The following is a 21120-nucleotide window of genomic DNA, read 5'->3' as shown; positions in this document are numbered from 1 at the left end:
ATACGTAGCTATTGTCGAGATCTAAAATTGTTTTGTGGCAGAATAACATCTACCCGAGTCAACTAGTTATAACTACAATATGTTTGATATCATTTAACAATGTAAGGTTAACAAAGATAATTCCATCCAACTTACTAACAACCAGCCAATTTATTTAAAAATCAAACAAAAAGAAAATCCAAAACGATGGGCGAGTGATCCGATAATTATGCTTTTAAATTGGCTCGCAATTCCGGAGTTGTTCCGCCTTGGAGTTCAAAAATTAATTAGTAGAATTGGTAAAGCGTTCGTCTACTTAATTACTGGCTTCAACGCCGACTTTCGAACGTGATTTTTGACTTACGGCTTGTGATTTTATGATTTCGTGGTTCGGTGGATTCATATTTTTGTATATTTATTTTATTGCCAAATAAATAAAATTGATGATTGCAGGATCGAAATTTGTTGAATGGAATGAAACGTACTGAAGGTGGTAGAACCCTTTGTGGTTCGACTCCGGCGGCACCACCACCACACCTATTTCTGCCTAATAACAGCAGTGTTCTATGTAGTGTATTCTTTTCTCTTTCTCTTTCTTTTAAGTCTATCATGGAAAGTGGAAATATACGTGTAATGTGTGTCTCAGTTCTCAGTCAATTAGAATAAAAATATATCAAGAATATTAAGTATATAACATCCTTCTAAATTACTTAACATTATATACTAAATGGGGTTATTTTATCTTCTCAGTTTTTCTTACTTTGCTGGTGTATTTTTTCGTATGTTTTGCTTACTAAGTAATGTTTAAGTTATTATTTTCTAAATGTAACACAATATTCTTTATAGATAAATCATAATTCTTGACGCAATTGATTTTAGATGTTTATGTGTTTGCTTACTAAATAACAATTAGGCATTGCAATGTTTTTCGTTTCATTACAAAACATAATATTTTATTCGATGCGTATAAAGTGACGTACGTTGCAATATTTGAGTACTATCTTGTAAATATCCTTGCACTATCACACTCTGAAGATTAAAAACTTTTACTACTTCAGCTGTTAACTTACTTGCATGTATCCCTTGTGACACGTCGTGCCGTTGATAAGAGTACCCACTTTGAACTTTTTGAATCTTATCCTCAATATCCAGTCTTTTGGAGATCCTCTGAAAGCTCTAAACCTGTAACAAAAACATTTTCAGGATTTATAAGTTACATGTTGAATTAGCTACCGAGCATGTAGTCCACCTAATAGTAGGTGGCTACTGCCTCCCATAAAAATCTGTAACCAACCGCAGATAAGATTAGAGTCCCATCTGAGGCCAAGTACCTAGTGCCTCAGAAAAGTAGGTCTTCCGTATCACATCCTTCAAATCGCACTGCAAATCACTGAGCTTATTAGACAGAAATAGGTACCTATAACCTTCAAAAGTTTGATACCCAAAAAATACACCCTTTGCCTTAGCTTATTAAAAATTGATGGTCTATGCCTATTAATATAATATTTAATAAAAAAGGCTTGATTTTAACAAGCACATTTGAAATTTTGCGAATCTCGATATAATGCCAGTGGGAGGGTAATAAAAATAAAATAAACGTAATCTTTCGGCACGGGACTCCTCAAGGGAGACATTTTGGGCCCCATTTACTACTTCGTGTCCATTGAAAGCACTTTCACTTAGAAAATTGCAGTCCTTTATATTTATTTCGGATTTTATAGTTGTTTGTTTTCCGAAAGTGCTTCACTTTCACATAAAAACAAATAAAATAAGTGTTATAGGAACCAAAAAAAATATTATTTTAAGGAGCATTTTAAAATCAGTTTTAATAATTTGTGTCATATTTTTTGCATTGATGCCGTGGTATTTATAGTTAGCTTATGAAATATGACCATCATTGACAGCAACTCGTAAATATAAGTTTTGTGGCTCAAGTATTTTTGTATGATAAATCAGATGTTTCAAAACAAATCGTTGTTTCAAAACAATTGTTGTTAGGTTTAGATTATGCTAAATGTGTGATTTGTATTTAGTTTTTCTACTTACCTATATGTGCATGTGAGGGGTCTTCCAAAATTTTCTGGTGTGACTGGCGGTGATGATACATCATCATATATGTCCACTGTCTTGTTACAGTGATCTCTTTTCGGATCTGTAACAAAATAAAAATGTACATCAATATCAAAGTCTACTGTAGCGTAGTATCATTAAAGGACCTAATTAACATTACTTGTGAAGTTAGTTTCATTCAAAGTGGCTCTTTATATATTTATTCATTCAGATTCGAGTTTCCATTCAGTTTCTTATCAAGCATATTATACCTTTGTCAACAACATACTTGTGAAAATAACGTGAATTTAGATCCGTTTAAAGTCACGCTTAAACTTCACTTTAAACACGATCTACCCTTTACGTTTTAAGCTCATAAAACGTAATACTTCTAGTATTGCCTCTTGTATTACTCCCTACAACGAGACCGTTGTATCGCGCTTTCAGCAGTAACGGCTCATAAAGCACTTTCCTTCAGCACTTGAAATCATGATAAAGATCTTGGTAATTTAGTTTAGCTGGTACTTCATATTATAATGGTTAAATTAGGTTTACAGTACAAGTGTCAACATGTTCTTGACATTTAACTGTAGGATTTTGATACGTATTTTTTTGGTATTTGGTTTGGGCAGTTGTGGCTTTACAGTTAGTTATTATGCGAAACCTACCATAACATATATGTAATGTAATATATGTTATGTTGAGTATGTTTTTTCATGTGAAGTTTGTCAGATTAGATGGATTTTGCGAACACAAAAGTCCATATCTATACGCTGGAGAGCTAACTAAATAATCCTGTCATGATTGGTCAGAATATGCTGTGCGAAGACATTTTATCGTGTTTTGATTGGTGGAGCATCACTTGGTCTGACAGCTGAATGAATGATGACGATTACTGCATCACTGGTATTTACCAAATCTAACTGTACTATTTATGAGTACTTTGTATTAAACACAATCATAAAACACCACATCATACTAAATGTCATTCGAGCAAAATATCACTTGTAGCGCAATAACTTTTTATGTCCTATGCAATAAATTTACCGCCGTCCAATGACATAACAAGGGATTTGTGGTATGATGTACGCTATCGGTCAAATATGAGGAATGTGGATGCATGTGAGTTTATGCAATGGTAATTCTCGTTTAAGTTTATAGAAAATCACATGTGAATGAATTAATAATAATGCAACTGAGATTAATTTTATAATAATTATGACTGTTTTTTGCTATTATATCTGTAGTATATATCTCTGAAGTAATAAGTCAGAAATTAAGATTAAGTGACTTTAAAGTAAAGCGTATTTTACACTGTTTTGTTTAGAATAGAAATACAGTGTCTTTTGTAGAATTTCCTCTAAAATACACTACATAAAACGTACTTTTAGTAATAAAACACCAAGCATACTAAATGGTGTACAACAGATCACTTGTAGAGCAATAACTTTTTATGTCTCGCGCAATAATGCTACCAGTTCCGCGACATTACAAAGGATTTGGGGCATTTTATCACGCCACCTAAAGATCATATTTGTGGATAAGAATTGTAGGTTTCGTAAACATTTGAAGATTTCTCTCACATAATAAACTGGGTGTTTATAGTTTTTATGTTATCTAAGTCATATTGTGTTAATACGATATACTTATTTGAGTGTCACTATATAAGGAAATGAGAAATTATGATAAATGATTCCAAAAAAAAGTTCTTTTGTACCTGCTACATTTATGACTTTTATATATTAAGTATTCTTGTTAAAAAAACATAATATTTAGGTATCTACAAAAATTTCAGAGTACCTAGTCAGTCAGTTTGATCTGTTTGTATCATAATTGTAACTATGACTTACGATTTTGTTATAAATAGACACATAGGAATTGTTGCACAATAGAAATTAGCTAGTCCGCATTTTTCAGTGCAATATACGTTACTATAGAAAGTTATTTTAGTCATAAACCACCGCATACTAAATGTCGCTCGTACAACAGATCACTTGTAGCACAATAACTTTTTATGTCCCGCGCAATAATTCTGCCGCCGTTCCGTGACATTACACCGGATTTGCGGGATTTTGTCACGCGATGGAAAGGTCGGACCGGCAAATACAAATTGTACATTTGAGGAACGATTGGTGATTTTTGTTGTATAAATTGTATTTGTATTTTGTTCCTAGAAAATATGGTTTATTGTATTTGTAAAATGAAATAGATATATTTGTATTAAATATTTTGAACTTAATTATACACATAGTTATTTTTGCCGTTATACAAGCAATGATTATATCATTTTATTATAATATATATTTTATAAAGTACTGCATCATTATTGTACACACTTCAGTAAATTATATATCTACATTGTTAATGAATTAGTTATATATTAATAATGTGACATATTTAAATTTTTTACAATTAATTAAAACTCGTAAGTTTTTATATAATGTATAGTGTAACGCTTTCCAAATTTATCAGTGTTATCTAAAGATCTTTTTTCGTTTTTCAAAATAATTTTAGTTATAAAACACTGTGGATAGTAAATGTCGCTCGTACAACAGATCACTTGTAGCACAATAACTTTTTACGTCCCGCGTAATAATTCCGCCGCAGTTCCGTGACATTACACCGGATTTGCGGCATTTTGTCACGCGACCTTTACTTTACTGTACCCAAACACACGCACTTTGAAGACTGTAAGATTAACAAAACTTTCTTTGAAAATATTTATAAAATGATGTTATTGAATATGTATGAAATTGTAGTAGTTTACGAATACAGCTTATTTTGTGGTAAGTGGTCACAACTGCTCATTAAATATGTATACAATGAACCCTAAATAGGATTGAACTTATATCTAAGACCATTGGCCAGTGGCAGTGTTTTTTTCCAACTTGTACCATGAATCAACACTGTCTCTGTAAAATACATATGCTTGTGTATTTGTACATATTATCTCTGTAAAAAAATAAAAATTGATCACAATGTATTTCATAAAACTTACAAACGACAACATGTGAGTGACAAAAATTCAAAATTGATTCGGAAAACCGTACACGGGAAAGTTTGTTTAATGCCATTGTGCTAAACTCTCCGCGGGACTGTTTGTAATCGAGTTGCGAGACATCACACATCTGCTCACAGATGCCGGAGTGGATAAAGATAAAATGGATAACATTTTATAACCCTTCTGGCATAAGCTGCTTTATCCTCTATAATGCTGCTGCGTGCACAAGCTTTACATGCGTGTTAAGTTAGGTAATACATGGTTCAGTTGCAGTTTGTAAATTGTTTTTTTAAGTTAGATAATTAAAGCATAGATATACTAACGCTTTTTATTAATAATCAATGTATCGAATGTTTTTCCTACTGTAAAGTGCTAAATTGAGATCTTTGGAAGCCAAAAATTTAATAATCGGCTCTTACTACAGGCAAGGGATAGCTAGGGAGTAGCTCTATCCTGGTCAAAAATATACAAGGACGCTATAATGGCAACATACTAGTTATATTTTAAACTTAAAAGGATTTTTAATAATGATTTACTTCGATAGATTTACACTCGAATAAAACAACATCAATAAACATACGTCTAATATTAATCAAAACAGTAAATAATCGTATTAAAATTTTATAAATTTAACATCATTCTTTACTCATAAATTGTACTAGTATATTATATAAATCAGAGTATTTCTCACAGACCTGTAGTATTTCTCAACTTCTAAGTCGGTACTCTTTGAGCAACAGAAACTTTCTCCAATGGCACAAAACCCTCGAACAGGACTACGTACGGAGAACTTTGGAAAATATTATAGTGTTCTGTGGCTTCCTTATACTTTTATTGGTGTCCCGGGGACTAAAGTTTCCGCTTCGGATAAAAGAAAATGCTCGAACTTTACATACTGTTATTTCTTGTATCAACACCGCAAAGAGTACCTAGTAAAAATTGGCCAAAGTATATTTTCGTTCATGTTTGTTTTCTGGTGGTTCGAAATTCGGCCTTTGGGTTCGAGGTTCGAATCCCGGGCGTATTGGAAATAATCATTTGTTTTATCAGTTAAGGAAAATTCTTTGGGATAAGTCGCAAGGGTGCAAGCTCTACAAATCCGAATAAAGGAGGTAATTGATGAACTCTCTTTAGTTTGACTGCGGAAACACCACAGCTATTTAATAACAAAGATTATAACGAATTCCTATTTAGTTTTTTCCTATTATTCATCTGTGGTTGACCCCTAGTAGGACAATATTAACTTTTCATAGTAACATTTACTACATAAAAGGATGGTAAATAATACACGAGTTCATACCGACGATCGAACGCTAGCGGTCGCTGACTACAGGCAACAACAGTCAAAGACGGCAGGCAACAACAGACAACGGCGACAGGCGACGACTATTGTGAACGGTCACCGAATGTTGTCTCCCTATTAGAGAGAAAACACACGAACGATAGTGAGCTTATTCAAGAATGTAAAATAATTGATATCGACGACCTTCGTCGACGATCGCTGACGACAATCGTCGACAATGCCACGAACTGGGCCTCGTGTAGCTCCCCAAATTGATTTATAATTCATCTCTGGCAACACAATAATAAAAACAATACAATATAGCAATCTGTATAAAAATGCCGAGCTGATTCTGTCAGACACAGAATAACGACAGAATAATGGATATGTCAGTCTTGCATGATTGCTCGAGGGAGCGAAGTTACAGAAAAAGTCAAGAAAACAAAGAAAAGAAAATGGTGGAACAAAGAATAAAGTTTCATATAAATGTGGGCTCAAATTGCCTCTCTAAGTAATGACTTTGTTAGATTATAAAATTTCTTTTGAGATACTCAGTGGTATTAGGTTGAATTATAACACTTTATTTGGTGACACAGAGCGAAAATGTTAGTAATAATTTCAAGAAAATATTTGAAAAATGTTTTTTGATGCTATATTCGGTCTATTTCGCCCTAAAGTAAATAAAATAGCATAATAATACAATAGACTGGATACGGGGAGAAAAAGTGCCATCCACGATTTATTACCAATTAGTAGTAAGTCGGTCTGTTCTATAAAAATCGGAGATGATTTTAGGTTAGTATGGAATATTAATATATACAAATTTTGTGTGGAAATCTCTCTATAGCCTTATACGTTTGTTTTTATATAAACTGAAGCAATATTTTTCCCTAAAACTTCAGCCACAGTATCCTAATAGTTAGTATAAATGTTTCCATTAGAATTAAAATATGCTGCCGAAGTGTTCAAAGAAAAATATTATAAACATAATAAAAGCATATTTTATGACACTATTTATCAAGTAGCGAACTCTCGACATAATATTCATAAACCATACTAGCTACATTGAAAATGGCGTAAACAGGCTCTTGAAGGCTTTCATCTTAAATCAATACAATCTTGGAAACTTTAGACAACATCATCAATCACCTAGAAAATTGAGAAAAACACAAAGTTCTGCTTGTAATGGAAACATAATAGGAAGGATACGTTAGATGTACGTATAGTGACGTATAGTCCGGGAAAACAAAGTTAGCGGAAAATTCCCGGAGGAATCAGTTCCAATACAACTTACGTTTGGTTGGAATTCCACGTTACGTTCTCGCGGTTCTAAATATTTGATTGTAATTCTTTATATACTTTCTTAATAGTTGTTTATCATTGATGTAGTAATATATACTACCAAAGTATTTTAATGTTAAAATATCAACTGTCTCAATTGAGTTTGTAATTGTAAATAAATATAAATTTATATAGGAGTTTTAATTAAATTAATTTCATTATTAGTAGATTGTTAAATGTGTAGATTATTAATATAAAATATGTCTTTTAACTTAGGATGTTATAAAAAATTGATTATTATACCGTGTTTACAAAGGAATTGTATGGATAACAGATTTTGACAAACGACCTGTCTAACTTCCATCTTGAATTCAATGCAATCTCGAAAACTATAGACACAGCCGTCATCAATCACCTGGCAAATTGAGCAAAACGCCAAGTTCTGGTAATAGAAATATAATAACGAGGAAGATACGCCGAGTATAGGATCACTAGTGATGTATGGTGTGATGTATACGCCTCAAGGGAGTTTATGGGAAGTTAGCGGAAAATTCCCAGTGAAACTAATGAAATAAACCTGACGTTTGAATTTATTTATTTAGATGCTTACTTAATTCATGTTGTGTGTTTTGGGAATTAATAGTTAGGGAATTTATCCCATCTTATAAGGTTTCGTTTTCGTTTGGCTTTCCCATAAGAACTATGCTTATCTGGTTAGTATATATAACTGTGTTATAATGGTATGTTTACTTTAAATCTCAAAACTTAAAATAAATACATTTGAGACGTTTGAGCGTCTAAATTGTTTCCACTAATGTCTTCCAATTCAATTTTAGATATGAATTAACAATAAATTTAAATAACAAGTTAGTTTCAATGTTATTAGTAATTATTTGTATACGTACCATCACCGTCATGTTCACGTTCACCGTTCATTGATTAAAAATGCCTACTCATTATTTATTATTTACTGAACAAACACATGGCATTGTAAAGGTGAATGTTCTGTAACGTCAGCAGAATGTGTTTAAAATTCGAACAATTTCGTGAAATACGTATATTACTGTCCGTGTAAATGTGATCTAGTTACATGGATTGTGGTCTCGGGAGACCACAAATGCTGTCCCCATTGTGGTCTAGACCGCACAGTCCGCAAATACTGCGCGGTGTGACTGGATCGGGTATAACTAAACAGTATAATTGGGTGAATTAATATTAACAAGCTGGTGTTTCTGTATTTCGATTTATGGAAAAGATTTACCTACATACGTACTATAGATTATGTTGTTGTTGATATTATGGATATACAAAGACAACACAAGCTTGCAAAATTACTAAAATGTAAATTGATGATCTAGACGTGTCATTAAGCTTTTTCTGGCTGGGTATCAAACGTAATATCGACTCTTTAAGGGTTCGTACACAAAACTGCGATGCGACGTCGCATCGCAAAAATCTGCGAGCTCCCTCGACGCATCGCAAGAACTTGCGAATTGATTCGCATCGCACAGTGGTTGTTGTTGTTGTTCACCCTGAGAGACGCTACGCCGCACGATATCGCATCGCAGCAATTCGCATCGCAATTTTCTGCGTTGCGAATTCGCATCGCGTCGCATCGCAGTTTTGTGTTCGAGCCCCTAATACGGACAATACTTTGAATAATCAGAGGTCCATGCCTAGGTTTTCAACCTCAAACCCCTTGTTCGAGAGGTTGAGTTTTAACCAGTAAGCTATCACTGCCTAAAGGACCATGGTTCTACAAAACGATGATTACAGTATGACGAAGATAGTATTAAGCCTCAACCAAATTATGAAGGATAAGAATATCAAAAGGTACTTAAAGAACATGATATAAAAACTCCCATCGTGAAACTTTAGCGAGAATAATAATGTGTATGGAGATCTAATGTCAGGGGATGCCCGCATATCTGGGACAGTAAATAAAAGTCATTCCCGGGGGCGAAATGATCTTTTTTGTTAGAAACTTTGGGAGGAAGTGTAAGAAGCTTCACGGTAACTTGGTTCTTACCCTCGAAGTTATGCGTTAGTATTTTATGTTATGTTATGTTATGTTGGGCATCTACGATTGTTTGTATAGATGTAAAGTTAAATGTGTTTGTGATCGTGAAACAATGTGTGCAATGACACATGCTTTTGTATGTTCTTTTTTGTGGACATTGTGTAATTGGACGGCGATGTCAATTTGATATGTACGAGTAGTTATAGATAGATGGTAAAATTAACTTTTTACACTAAACGCCTAGTGTCCAATGATATGAATTCTATGGTTATTACTATATTATTTATTATTTCTAGAACTTAGATTTCTAGACTTTCTTCACTATTCTTAGTATAGGATTTCTAAGAGTGCACGACATTTCGTCCCCATAAGAAAATTTTAGGCTGTTTGTATAAAAACCGATATTTCTTTACATGAGTATTTCATTTATACTTATGGGACATTTCTGTTTTTTGTTATTAATTTATTATTACTTTTCTCATCTAAGTAAGTAGTAATTCAGACACGTAATGCCATTCTACTTAAAGTGAAGCTCAAAGTTAACAAATAAAGGCATTCTCACATTTTAGAAGCCCCTCATTCAAGGATATTCAAACACTTCCATTATCTGGACATATTTGCTTAAGGAGCACTCTGTTTAATTTAAAAGAAACTCCCTTTATTGTCAGAACCCCGGAACAAAACAACGAAATCCACTATAATTAATTAGTTGATATAAACACAATATTCCGGCGTCAAGTCGGGAAGAGACTGTTTAATCCCGTGCCCCACAAACGCTGCAGTCCTGCGTAATTAGGGCCTGTCGATCCGTAGGACCGGGATTGAGACAGATGGGTCCTATGAATTTGGGGACTGGGATTCGAGTCCGCATATTCTTCAAAGTTATGTATTAATGTATTATAAAGAAATACTAAATGTGCGTGGAGTCCATCTGATGGTAAATGGCCAATACTTTCTACGTAACTGAGTTAGATCCATCACTAATACGTTGTCATACCTAAGACTTAGAACATCTTATTTAGAAGTCTCTTCTTCATCACGCCTTTCATATTTGATCAAAGCAGCACTTAACACTTCTGCTATTAGACATAAATAATTACATGATATAAAGACAACATTCTAGCGTCAAGTCGGGAAGAGACTGTATAATCCTGCGCCCCACAAACGCTGCAGTCCTGCGTAATTAGGGCCTGTCGATCCGTAGGGCCGGGATTGAGGCAGATGGGTTGTATGAGTTTGGGAACCGTGATTTGAATCCACATTCTTTTCAATTAGACACATATAAAAATACTAAATGAGCGTTGTGTCCACCTGACAGTAAGGTACCTTCTCGCACCAACTGAGTTCATTATTGTTGCGTGACAATACCTGAGGACCTAGTTGAAATACCTTATAAGTCTTTCAATCACCACAGCCTTCAACTTAACACAAAGCAGCACTTAAGACTGCTGCTATTAGACAGAAATAATTAATTAGTTGATATAGACACAATATCGTCGAGTGGGGAAGAAGCTGTTTAATCCCGCAAACGCTGCAGCCCTGCGTAATTAGGGCCCGTCGATCCGTAGGGCCGGGATTAAGACAGATTGGTTGTTTAGTGTGCGAATTTATTCACTTTGTAGCTTATAGTATAATGTGGTACTATGAATTTTGGCTTGGCTTTCGATAAAATAATTTTCAATGTTTATTTTTGTATTTTATAAATTACGAAATAAACGTGTAGTTCATCTTATGGTAATCACTTCTTCCCACGTAACATATTGGGTTTAGACCCCTTATGGATGCGTTACCATCTTGACAACTAACTTGGAATGTCTCTTATAACTGTATCTCTTACAACACCCTTCAAAACTAGAAAACAGCAGAAAATACTACTGCTATTAGACAACAGTCGGTTGATGTAGACACAACTATTATTCCGGCGTAAAGCTAAAAAAAAATGATCAGTTGAAAAATGTATGACACGTATTGGCCACTAACCTACACATACCTATTAAAGGTGGTAGAACCCTTTGTGGTACGACTCCGGCGGCATCACCCCCACATCTATTTCTGCTTCATAACTGCAGTGTTCAACGTTGCTGTGTTCTGGTTTGAAGGGAGTGGTAAGGGAGACATACTTTTTCGAAGCGTTCCAGCTTAGTCCTCAAGGGTAGCGGCGCATCTGTGGCCGACCTCAGGCAGGAATATTTAATCCTATATGAGGTTGGTTACAGATGTCCATGGGCGGGACTGGCCACTTACCATCAGGACTGCATGCTCGTCTGCTACTCCAATATTATAAAAAAATACCTCTAACCCTCATTGGTGGTGATGTTCTCCAACACCCAGCTATGAAGATCGTGTTTAGCACTGAGACATAAAGGGTTAAAGCTATTAATCACAACGGAAATCCAATTTGAGAAGCGTAACTAGTTTAAATTAGTCCAGAAAACTCTTAATTTGAGCGGAATTACTTGCTTTCATCCAATTTTCTTGGCAAGAGAATTCGTGCTAACACAATCGTTATGTGTTATATGGCGGAGTTGTTCCCACTGGAAACAAGACTGTATTGTTTAGGGTTAGGGCTCATTTTGAAGGGATGAGTGTACTTTAATCAGCTGATTGCGAGAACTTTTATTCCGTTGTAAAGAACAACTCGTTGGTCGATGAAGTGAGAAACTATTGTTATTTGGATGAGGCATCTTATCTTATTTTATGTTAGTTTCAAAGGCTAGATATGATAAAAAAAAACGCTTTCTACACTCACAGCCCCACACTAGGATTCCCTGTTTCGTGGGTGCTATGGACACACACAGAGACAAATACACAAACACCCAGACCCAGAAACAGAAATCTAAATTCATCATTTAGAAATCTGTCTGGCCGGGGATCGAACCCGGGACCCTCTGCGCGTCAGACCGGCATGGTGACCGCTCCGCCATGCGGGTCGTCACCAAGATAGAACAAGTACGGCTCGGAGAGATGCCACCTTCAAATCTATTTTTATCGTGTAGCACTTACGCGTTTTGTTAGAGTGCGGATGCCGGCTGACATACATATTAGGTACATACTGAACCATTAAATTCTACCATTTGTGGTTAGACTTCAGAGGCACCACGACCACACTTATTTATGCCTATTATCAGTTACGTCACTGTGTTTCGATTTGATGGTTGTGGTAAGGACATACCTACCCGAGGCGTACCAACTCGGTCCACAACGGTAGAAAGGCATCTATGGAATCCATGGCTATGGCTTTATGACTTTAGGTAGGATTGCAATCTGGGGTACAGACTTGGGCAGCAACGGCCACTTCTATCAGATGACCTGCATGCTTGTTTGTAATTCAATGATGAATTAACAGACTGTGTCTGGGGCTGCATGTTTGTGTTTTCGAGTTTGTGTATGTGTATGGCACCCACGACTCAGCGAGTCCTAGTGTGGGGCTGTAAATGTAGGAAGCGTCTTTTTATTATTTTATTAATAAGTATACAGAAGTAAATAAGATTTAAAGTTCAGCTTGAATGTTAGTAAGCTTTAAACCGTTGACCGACCTTGTTTGACGCTAGTAGTGGTAGTAAATGTTATTATTTTATTTACTAGTAAACAAAAGTAAATAAGATTTAAACTTTAGCTTGAGTAAGTAAAGTTTAAAGCAGTGACCGGTGCGACTGACTCGGTCCGCAAGTTACGACATCGACTTCCAACTCTAAGAAATTATTAGTTGCAAGCGTGCTCCAAGTACCATAAGAAATTGTAGTTTCGAAACATATTTTAGTTTTCTATTAGATGCCTTTCAAAGTGAAAATAAATTTGAAAAAGTATAAGTTAGAGTATAGTGACAACTTTGCCTTTTGTATTAAACTTTTTGGTCAATAAATAGTAGCGAAGTAAATATTTAGGTTTTTATGCTGATAGACATAACATGTGAGTTTAAAGGTAAGTCTCAATCTGTCGACCGATTCTGAAACCTCGTTGAACTTATTTCTGCCTTTTTAAATATAAAAGTAACACACAATAATGCAGGCCAGATGAAAATTAGTGACTACTGTCGATCATGGACATATGTAGTCAACCCCGAACCACATTAAAGTCCTAAGTTAGGTTGACCATAAACCAGTTGCTGAGGACTCAGTTGGAATGCTTCGGTTAAGTATGTATCCCTTTCCAAACCTTTTAAATCGGAACACAGCAGCTCTGAATACTGTTGTTCATAGGCGCTGCCGTTTTCTTGTTTGAAGGGTATCAAGGGGAAGACACTTACACGACGCTGTAATATTTATTCACTTGGGTCACCGATCTCATGTAGCACTCTCATGATTACAGAATAGTAATTTCTCCATAAAAAATCTAAATTTAGACAGCACTTTTGAACCATGCAAAAAGCTGCAAAATGTTACAAAAATCCGATTACATTTTCAACCTACAGTACCTAAGTGACACAATTAGGAAGCTTTTAAAGTTCCGTAGTAAACTCCATTGACCTCAGTACACGCTGTTCGCTCATGCGAGCACGTTGCCAACAAGTTACACATGAGTTAGCTTGTTTCACCAACGAGCAACACTCTCATGACCAGATAGATTATGTTTAGAACTACGTTTATTGTCATTTCTGAGCTCTATTTTATTTTACGTCTATTATTTTATTTTACATTTATAAAACGTAATCATTTGTTTTTTTTTCACGAAATAAAAACGTTATGGGTGTGGTGGGGAGTTTCCTGTGGCTTAACACCTTATGAAATGGTGGTAGATTATTTAATGGTGGTAGACGTTTAAAAGAACTCTGCAAGGAATATATTTGAAATGAAATGTTTTTGGTTCTGATTATGAGTGAGTACGATTTTTTTTGTGTTATAGAAGTAGTGGTAAATGGTAAGTGGTCACTGACCATGAGAATCTGTAACTGCCTCTATATAGAACAGGTTTTTTTTATAATATAAGAGTAGCAGACGAGCATGCAGTCCACCTGATGGTAAGTGGCTACTGCCGCCCATGGACATCTGTAATCAACCCCATATAGGGTTAGATATTCCTACCTGAGGTCGGCCACAGATGCGCCGCTACCCCTGAGGACTAAGCTGGAACGCCTCGGAAAAGTCTGTCTCCCTTACCACACCCTTCAAACCGGAACACAGCAGCACCTAACATTGCTGTTATTAGGTAGAAATAGGTGTGGCGGTGGTGCCGCCGGAGTCGAACCACAAAGGGTTCTACCACCTTCAAAAGGTTTTCTACCTAAGCCGATGATGGACGACTTACCTAACGACGTTACCCCTGACGGCTCATGTAATTCATCGGATATTTTATACCAGGACCATTTAAAAGTTATGTCAATTTGAATTTTTATTCAATACTCAAAGCTGATAAATTTTCAGTTTATTATTTATTTAGAGTTTAGTACAAATAAACGCTGTTTACAAAAACATTGTTAATTAATTGGAAAGTAGTCGGCTAACAATTTAATTAGTATCTTCGAAGCTAAAATACAGAAGCGCCGGCCTGATCTAACCGGAAAGATAGGAAGGGATGAAACAATAATACTGTATATGAGAAGGGTTGAAAGAAGTGACTTTGGACAAAGTCCCTTATTAAGGGATTATTATCTCGGAGTATTCATCTTAAGAATGCTACATGTTAACTGTTTACGGAGTTTTGGATAAGATATATTAATTTTTCTGTCCCACTGCTGGGAATGGACTTTTCAACGTCGTATTGTCATCCAATAACTGCCCCACTCTTGGTTAAGGGTTTTAGGGGCCAGAGTGAAGGAGTTTAGACAATAGACCACCGCACTGGGCAAGTACAAATTGGTAGATTTCCCACATTTTTGAGACCATTGTTAGAAGACTCAAGTATGCAGGTTTCTATACTATGTTTTTCAATGATATAACATTTCTAATAAGCAGTTAGCACAATTCGAACTTCGGACCCCCTGATTGAAATCACGACTAGAGATGGGCAGAGGGTTTAAACCCATCGGAAATAAACCGGGTTTTTACCCGGTCGTTGGGAAGAAATAGGGTTTAACCCCGAAAATGGGTTTTTATTCGGGTATTTACTATTTTCACGCATATCTATCCTTTTTTAAGCGCAATTATTACTTTGATGATGATACTGTACTAAATATGGACTGTAAAAAGACATTTGCAGCGCCAAAATGCCATTTTATCACGCCATTATTGAAGAGGATAGATGCAGACTTAAGTAAGAAGCCAATTAGCGTATGCTTTTGATGCAAATTTCAAACAATGTCCACGTCCCGTTGTTATTGTAGAATATAATATCCTGTGGCCCCAGTACTGGGTTTAAACCGGGTGTTTTGCCCATCTCTAATCACGACTGCTATATACACCCCACGATATTTTATATACATGTAAATATACAATCTGTTCATTAAACACAATACAATATTTATATGTATGAAGTGTGAATGATTTGTATGTATGAAGCACTTTTATATGCATGAAAAATTATTTCAGCAAACACTGTCTACATAAAGTGGAACGTTCAATATTTTCCGTGTATTTACTTTGAAAATATTAGATCCCATTCAATTTTAAACTATGAAAATTTAACGTCAGGGCGTAATGGAAAACTTTTGTTTTTCATACAGATACAATGTTTGCACAGTAATGTTTCCGGCGTGTATTAATTGGAAATTGATTTGGAAGTTCAAAAGCTTTACGGGTAGTTTAGTAGTTAGTTTTAACGGTTCAATGGAATCGTTCGCGGTCTCGGGTTAGAATTTTGACTAGAAATGTAAATTATTTTTTGTATAAAATTTTTGTAGCAAATAATTAAGTGATCAATTGTAACTACGGTTGAAATTGTATCTAAAAGGAGAGAGGACTAGTTTAAAATATCTCGTGTGTCAATATATCATCCTTGCCAAATTTTTAAAACTGCAACGCAATGCTAGACACTATTTTATAGGTAGAAATTGGTGTGGTGATGATGCCTTCCGTATGGAGCCATAGACTATTTTACCTCTTTGTTTGTGGTATATAATAATCCTGATGTTAGACCTATTGTAACATAATATTATTATGTAATAATTTATGTCTTGGCATCACTTGTAATAATCTTACAAAGATATTGCACAAAAAACAACTACAAGACCTTAATTGTAACTTTTTCTTTTCCCGGACATTTTATCAAACAAAACTGCGCATAAAATATTTTACGCGACAATTCACTAACATTTGAAAAATAAGAGAAAAAGTGGAAAATATCTTCCATACGACGTCTCCAAGGGTAGGATGCAAAAGAAAATATGTAACAAAAGGACTTGGAAACTATTCAAGATCGGCATAAAGCTCCAGGAATGACAATTTCCAGGGAAAATGTTGAAATGAAACTATATCGAGATAAACCGTATATTTTTTCCGGGAAGCCAGTAGAGGTTTAAAATAATTTTGAATTCTGTAAGGTTGTTTAAGTTCTTCAATAATCTACAGAAGAAAAAAATTGAAGTGTCTGTTTGTAATGTACAAATGACCGATTTTTAATGCCAATGAATGTATAAATGTACATATTATATGAAAACAAAACCAAATTGTATGTCTGTCTCTTTGTTCCACTTCCAACTAATCTCCTTAATATCCGGACAGATTTTAACCAAACTTTTACTGGTAATTAAGCTGCTACTATAAGAAATAGCATCCAATTATTTTCTAAAACGAAAATACCCTATTTTCGTTTTAGAAAATATCATTAAGATACAAAATCATTAATATTCCACGCATAGAATTAAAACCCATGAAATTTCTATAGCACTTATGCAGACGCGGGTAAAATCGCGGGACACCGTTTGTTTGACATAAAAGAGCAGAGAGAGATAAATAACTTTCCTTATATTATCATGTAAGTAAGTGATTTGCTTTGAGCGTGAAACTGAAATAGTCCATTAGAGCAGAGATCCTTTGATTTAGTGAAGATATTACTGGAAATTAATTCTCATATGTTGAAAGCAAACGTAATGACGCAATCTATATATCTAGAATTAGTCCAAGGTATTCGAAGTCTGCTAATATGTTTTAGGAAATGTAGTCACACATGGAAAGCAAGGGATGAATCTGTCCTATTCATCAAGTTGATTAAGATAATATTCACCAACTGAAAAAGTACACATATCTAACGTCATATAATAATATAAGAAAAAAGTTTTGGAAGAAGTAAATAAAATAAGCATCACAAAATGTTTATAAAACATTACATAAATTGAAATTAAAATTTCATTAAGAGCCAAATAGTAGAGAAAATAACATAATTACAAGCTCCGTTTTTCTAAAAATAAAAAATAAGACAGACAAATAATACGTACACGTGATTCTGAGAAAGCATTGCAAAGAAATAAACAAACAAACAAAAGAAAAGTCCTTGGAAATGTATTCAACAATAAAGCTTCGGAAATACAGACGACGTTGTTGGGAGAAATATAATTGATACTGCCATAATTGCAATTGTTTTAAAAGAAAATATTGGACTGAAGATAGGTACTACAGATTTTTGTAAGTTATTCAATGTGACTTGTTTTTAATAATGTAATTTTGTTGCAACAAACTGCGCTTAAGAATGTTTAGAGAAGCTTTGATTGGGTTCTAGTAGAATTTGTTAGATTGGATAGAGAAAGTGATTTAAAAAAATGTGATATTATTATTTATTACCAGCTGAAGAACGAATGAGAAGTGTTCAGGTTAATCTTAATCCATATCCTCCACGCTGGCCAAGTTTTTTTTTATAATATAGCAGACGAGCATGGAGTCCACCTGATGGTAAGTAGCTACTGCCGCCCATGGACATCTATAATCAGCCCCAGATAGGATTAGATATTCCTACCTGAGGTCGGCCACAGATGCGCCGCTACCCCTGAGGACAAAGCTCAAAACGCCTCGGCAAAGTATGTCTCCCTTACCACACCGTTCAAAACGAAACACAGCAGCGCCTAACACTGCTGTTATTAGGTAGAAGAAGGTGTGGCGGTGATGCCGCCGGAGTCGAACCACAAAGGGTTGTACCACCTTCTAAAATTGATTGGTAGACATGTATTTTTATATGAAAACAGTTTTTATTCAATTGCTCCGTTTTAGTTTGAAGATATGTCCCACCTCTGGCCATCTATCATACACGACCTCAGATAGAATTAAATTAAATTGATTCCATTTAAGGTCGGACACAGATACTATTTTTAGGACTAAGTTGGAATGTTTTCTAAAAGGCTCTTTACTATATATACTTTTAATTGTTCAAACCAGGATCCCATACAGTGAAAAGTGTAGCATGCTTGTTAACACATTTTCTCTTATATGAGTTCGATTATAGATGTCCATGGGCGGCAGGTACCACTTACTAACAAAAAAGAAAGTTGTCCCTTGCTATCAAACAGTGTTTTACCGTATCAAAGGGTATTCATAAAATAAAATCAAATAAAGTAATAAAATCAATACTAACAAAGTAATTCCGGTTATGAATATGTGAGTGAATTGAATTTTTAATAATATCACCAACGGAGCGGCTTACTAACAACATTGGTTGAATTTTCATGAATTTATTCAATATTTTGTTTGGCGAGCTATATTTATGAATGATTGGAAGGGTAGGATGATAGTTGTTACATGGCTATGGAGATTTCAGGGTTCCAGGTTTGATTCCCGATAAGGCAGTTAAGAAAGAAATAAGACGTCTGTTCTAGTTGTTTATGGGTGTATTTTACTATCGTTTAGCGTGTATGATATCCGCAACGTAAGCAATTTTTAAAATGCTTATTACTACAACAATGATTATTTATTACAAGTTTATCTAATTTACTAGGCTGAGTCTATTAATACGGGTACTGTACGAACAATTTATAATTATTAATACGGTTACCGTACGAATAATTTATAATTATTAATACGGGTACTGGACAAACAATTTATTATTATCCGATTCGAACCGGTAGATTTTGAGAAATCTCAAAAAAACTACAAAAAAAATTTTTTTTAATGTTTTTTATTTAATAATAATAAAAAAAAAGCCTAACCTAACCTAACCTAACCTAACCTAACCAATTGAATAAATGTACGAATAAATATATTTAAAAAAAAAAATTGAATTTGTCACATTGTTTAAAGAAAAAAAAAATTGAATAAATGTACGAATAAATATAATTTATTAGTCCAGTACCTGTACAAATAGTCACATTGAATTTACTATACTAATTATTTGGTCTTTCTTAATTATATATTAAATACAAGGACACTGTTATATTTTCAGTAACTTCCGTTTCAATTTTATGTTTCTAGACCTACGTCGAAAGGTGATAGAACTCGTAAGGTTAGGCGGGGGAGGGACCCCTATACCTATTTCTAGTGTTGAGCACTTCTACTCGTAACATTTCTTTGCAATAGTATTCCTATGCATGCCATTTGACGTGTCTTTCGTGCTTTGTTTATTAGCTCTATTTAATAAATTAATACACTCTTCATTAATTATCATCATCAATTCTTTTCGGCACCACAAAATAATATTAGAAAGCTCACCCTTATATGTCACATAAATCCACAGGTAAATATACAAACAGAGGCAACACATTTTATTACATTTCCGGTTTGACGAAACCCAAAATTGGACTATCCAAGCTGAATACCGTTAAATTTCCGCAAATTAATTGAATATTCTGTTCGGTGCATCCCTTTGTGTTTTATCATAAAGGGGATGAGGCTTTGTTTATACAAAATTGTTGGCCACACGACTCTGTTAATAAAACAAGATAATATTTTTCATAACAACAGCGTTTATCAAATGTCACCAGTGCTTCACGTATTGTGTTTCTGATTAATTATTATCAATTTATTACGATTTTACTGTTGATGTTATCGTAGGTCTTTTTTCACTTTTCCCGGGACGTACGCCTGTATGAGGGGCCGCATAGCGTCGTACACACTATAGTCTGATTCATAATTAGGTGTCCAAAATGTAAGCAAAGACATGTCACTGTAAAAATTAACAAGAAACCAAAACTTTAACAAACTCAACAAAAAACAAAAAATTAAACAACTATACACAACTTAACAAATGCGCTATGAAAACGAAGAAACATTCGAGTTCGATCACAGTCACAAAAATGAATAACTTTTTTTTTTTTTTTTTTGGCGCCCAGATGTAGGTGGAAAAAGGGCTGACCCTCTACGGAGAGGGAGGAGCAAAAAATGCGTCCAAGCACTTACAGGCCGCGACGGCCGGTGCCTGCGTCGTGTGGGGCTGACTGAAAGGTCCTCCTGAAGGGAGGACCATCCCACTAAAAACTCCTTTAAGGCATTCGTCCAAGGGGACCGTACAGCCGACATCGGATAGCGACCTCTCGTTTGCGGAGCGAGAGGCGCTAGCGGCGCTCCCTAGAGAGCTACCGCTGGATAGATGACACTGAAGGTGTCAACGTATCATGAATAAGATTAGAATCGTCGGGAAGACGATTCTCTATGGAGAGTTGTACGCCCCTGTGGGCGGCCAGAAGATTCTCCACATCGGTGGAGAGTTTGTTAG

At 34.9% G+C, this 21120-nt stretch overlaps 1 protein-coding gene across 1 annotated transcript in view; it reads right to left on the bottom strand.

Moving 5' to 3' along the window:
- Positions 1-21120, bottom strand: part of LOC140744100 (uncharacterized) — a 132788-nt gene that overhangs the window by 35999 nt on the left and 75669 nt on the right. Inside the window, exons 2-3 of the mRNA XM_073075569.1 lie at positions 2026-2131; positions 1050-1161 (exon numbers count right to left, since the gene is read on the bottom strand). Of these exons, the coding sequence (XP_072931670.1) occupies positions 1050-1161; positions 2026-2131 (218 nt within the window). The remainder of the gene's footprint in view (positions 1-1049; positions 1162-2025; positions 2132-21120) is intronic.

Source organism: Epargyreus clarus, unplaced genomic scaffold (assembly GCF_041222505.1).
Source record: "Epargyreus clarus isolate Ecla_fem2 unplaced genomic scaffold, WU_Ecla_fem_2.2 ptg000008l, whole genome shotgun sequence".
NCBI lineage: Eukaryota > Metazoa > Arthropoda > Insecta > Lepidoptera > Hesperiidae > Epargyreus > Epargyreus clarus.
This window is presented reverse-complemented; position numbering and strand designations above follow the sequence as displayed.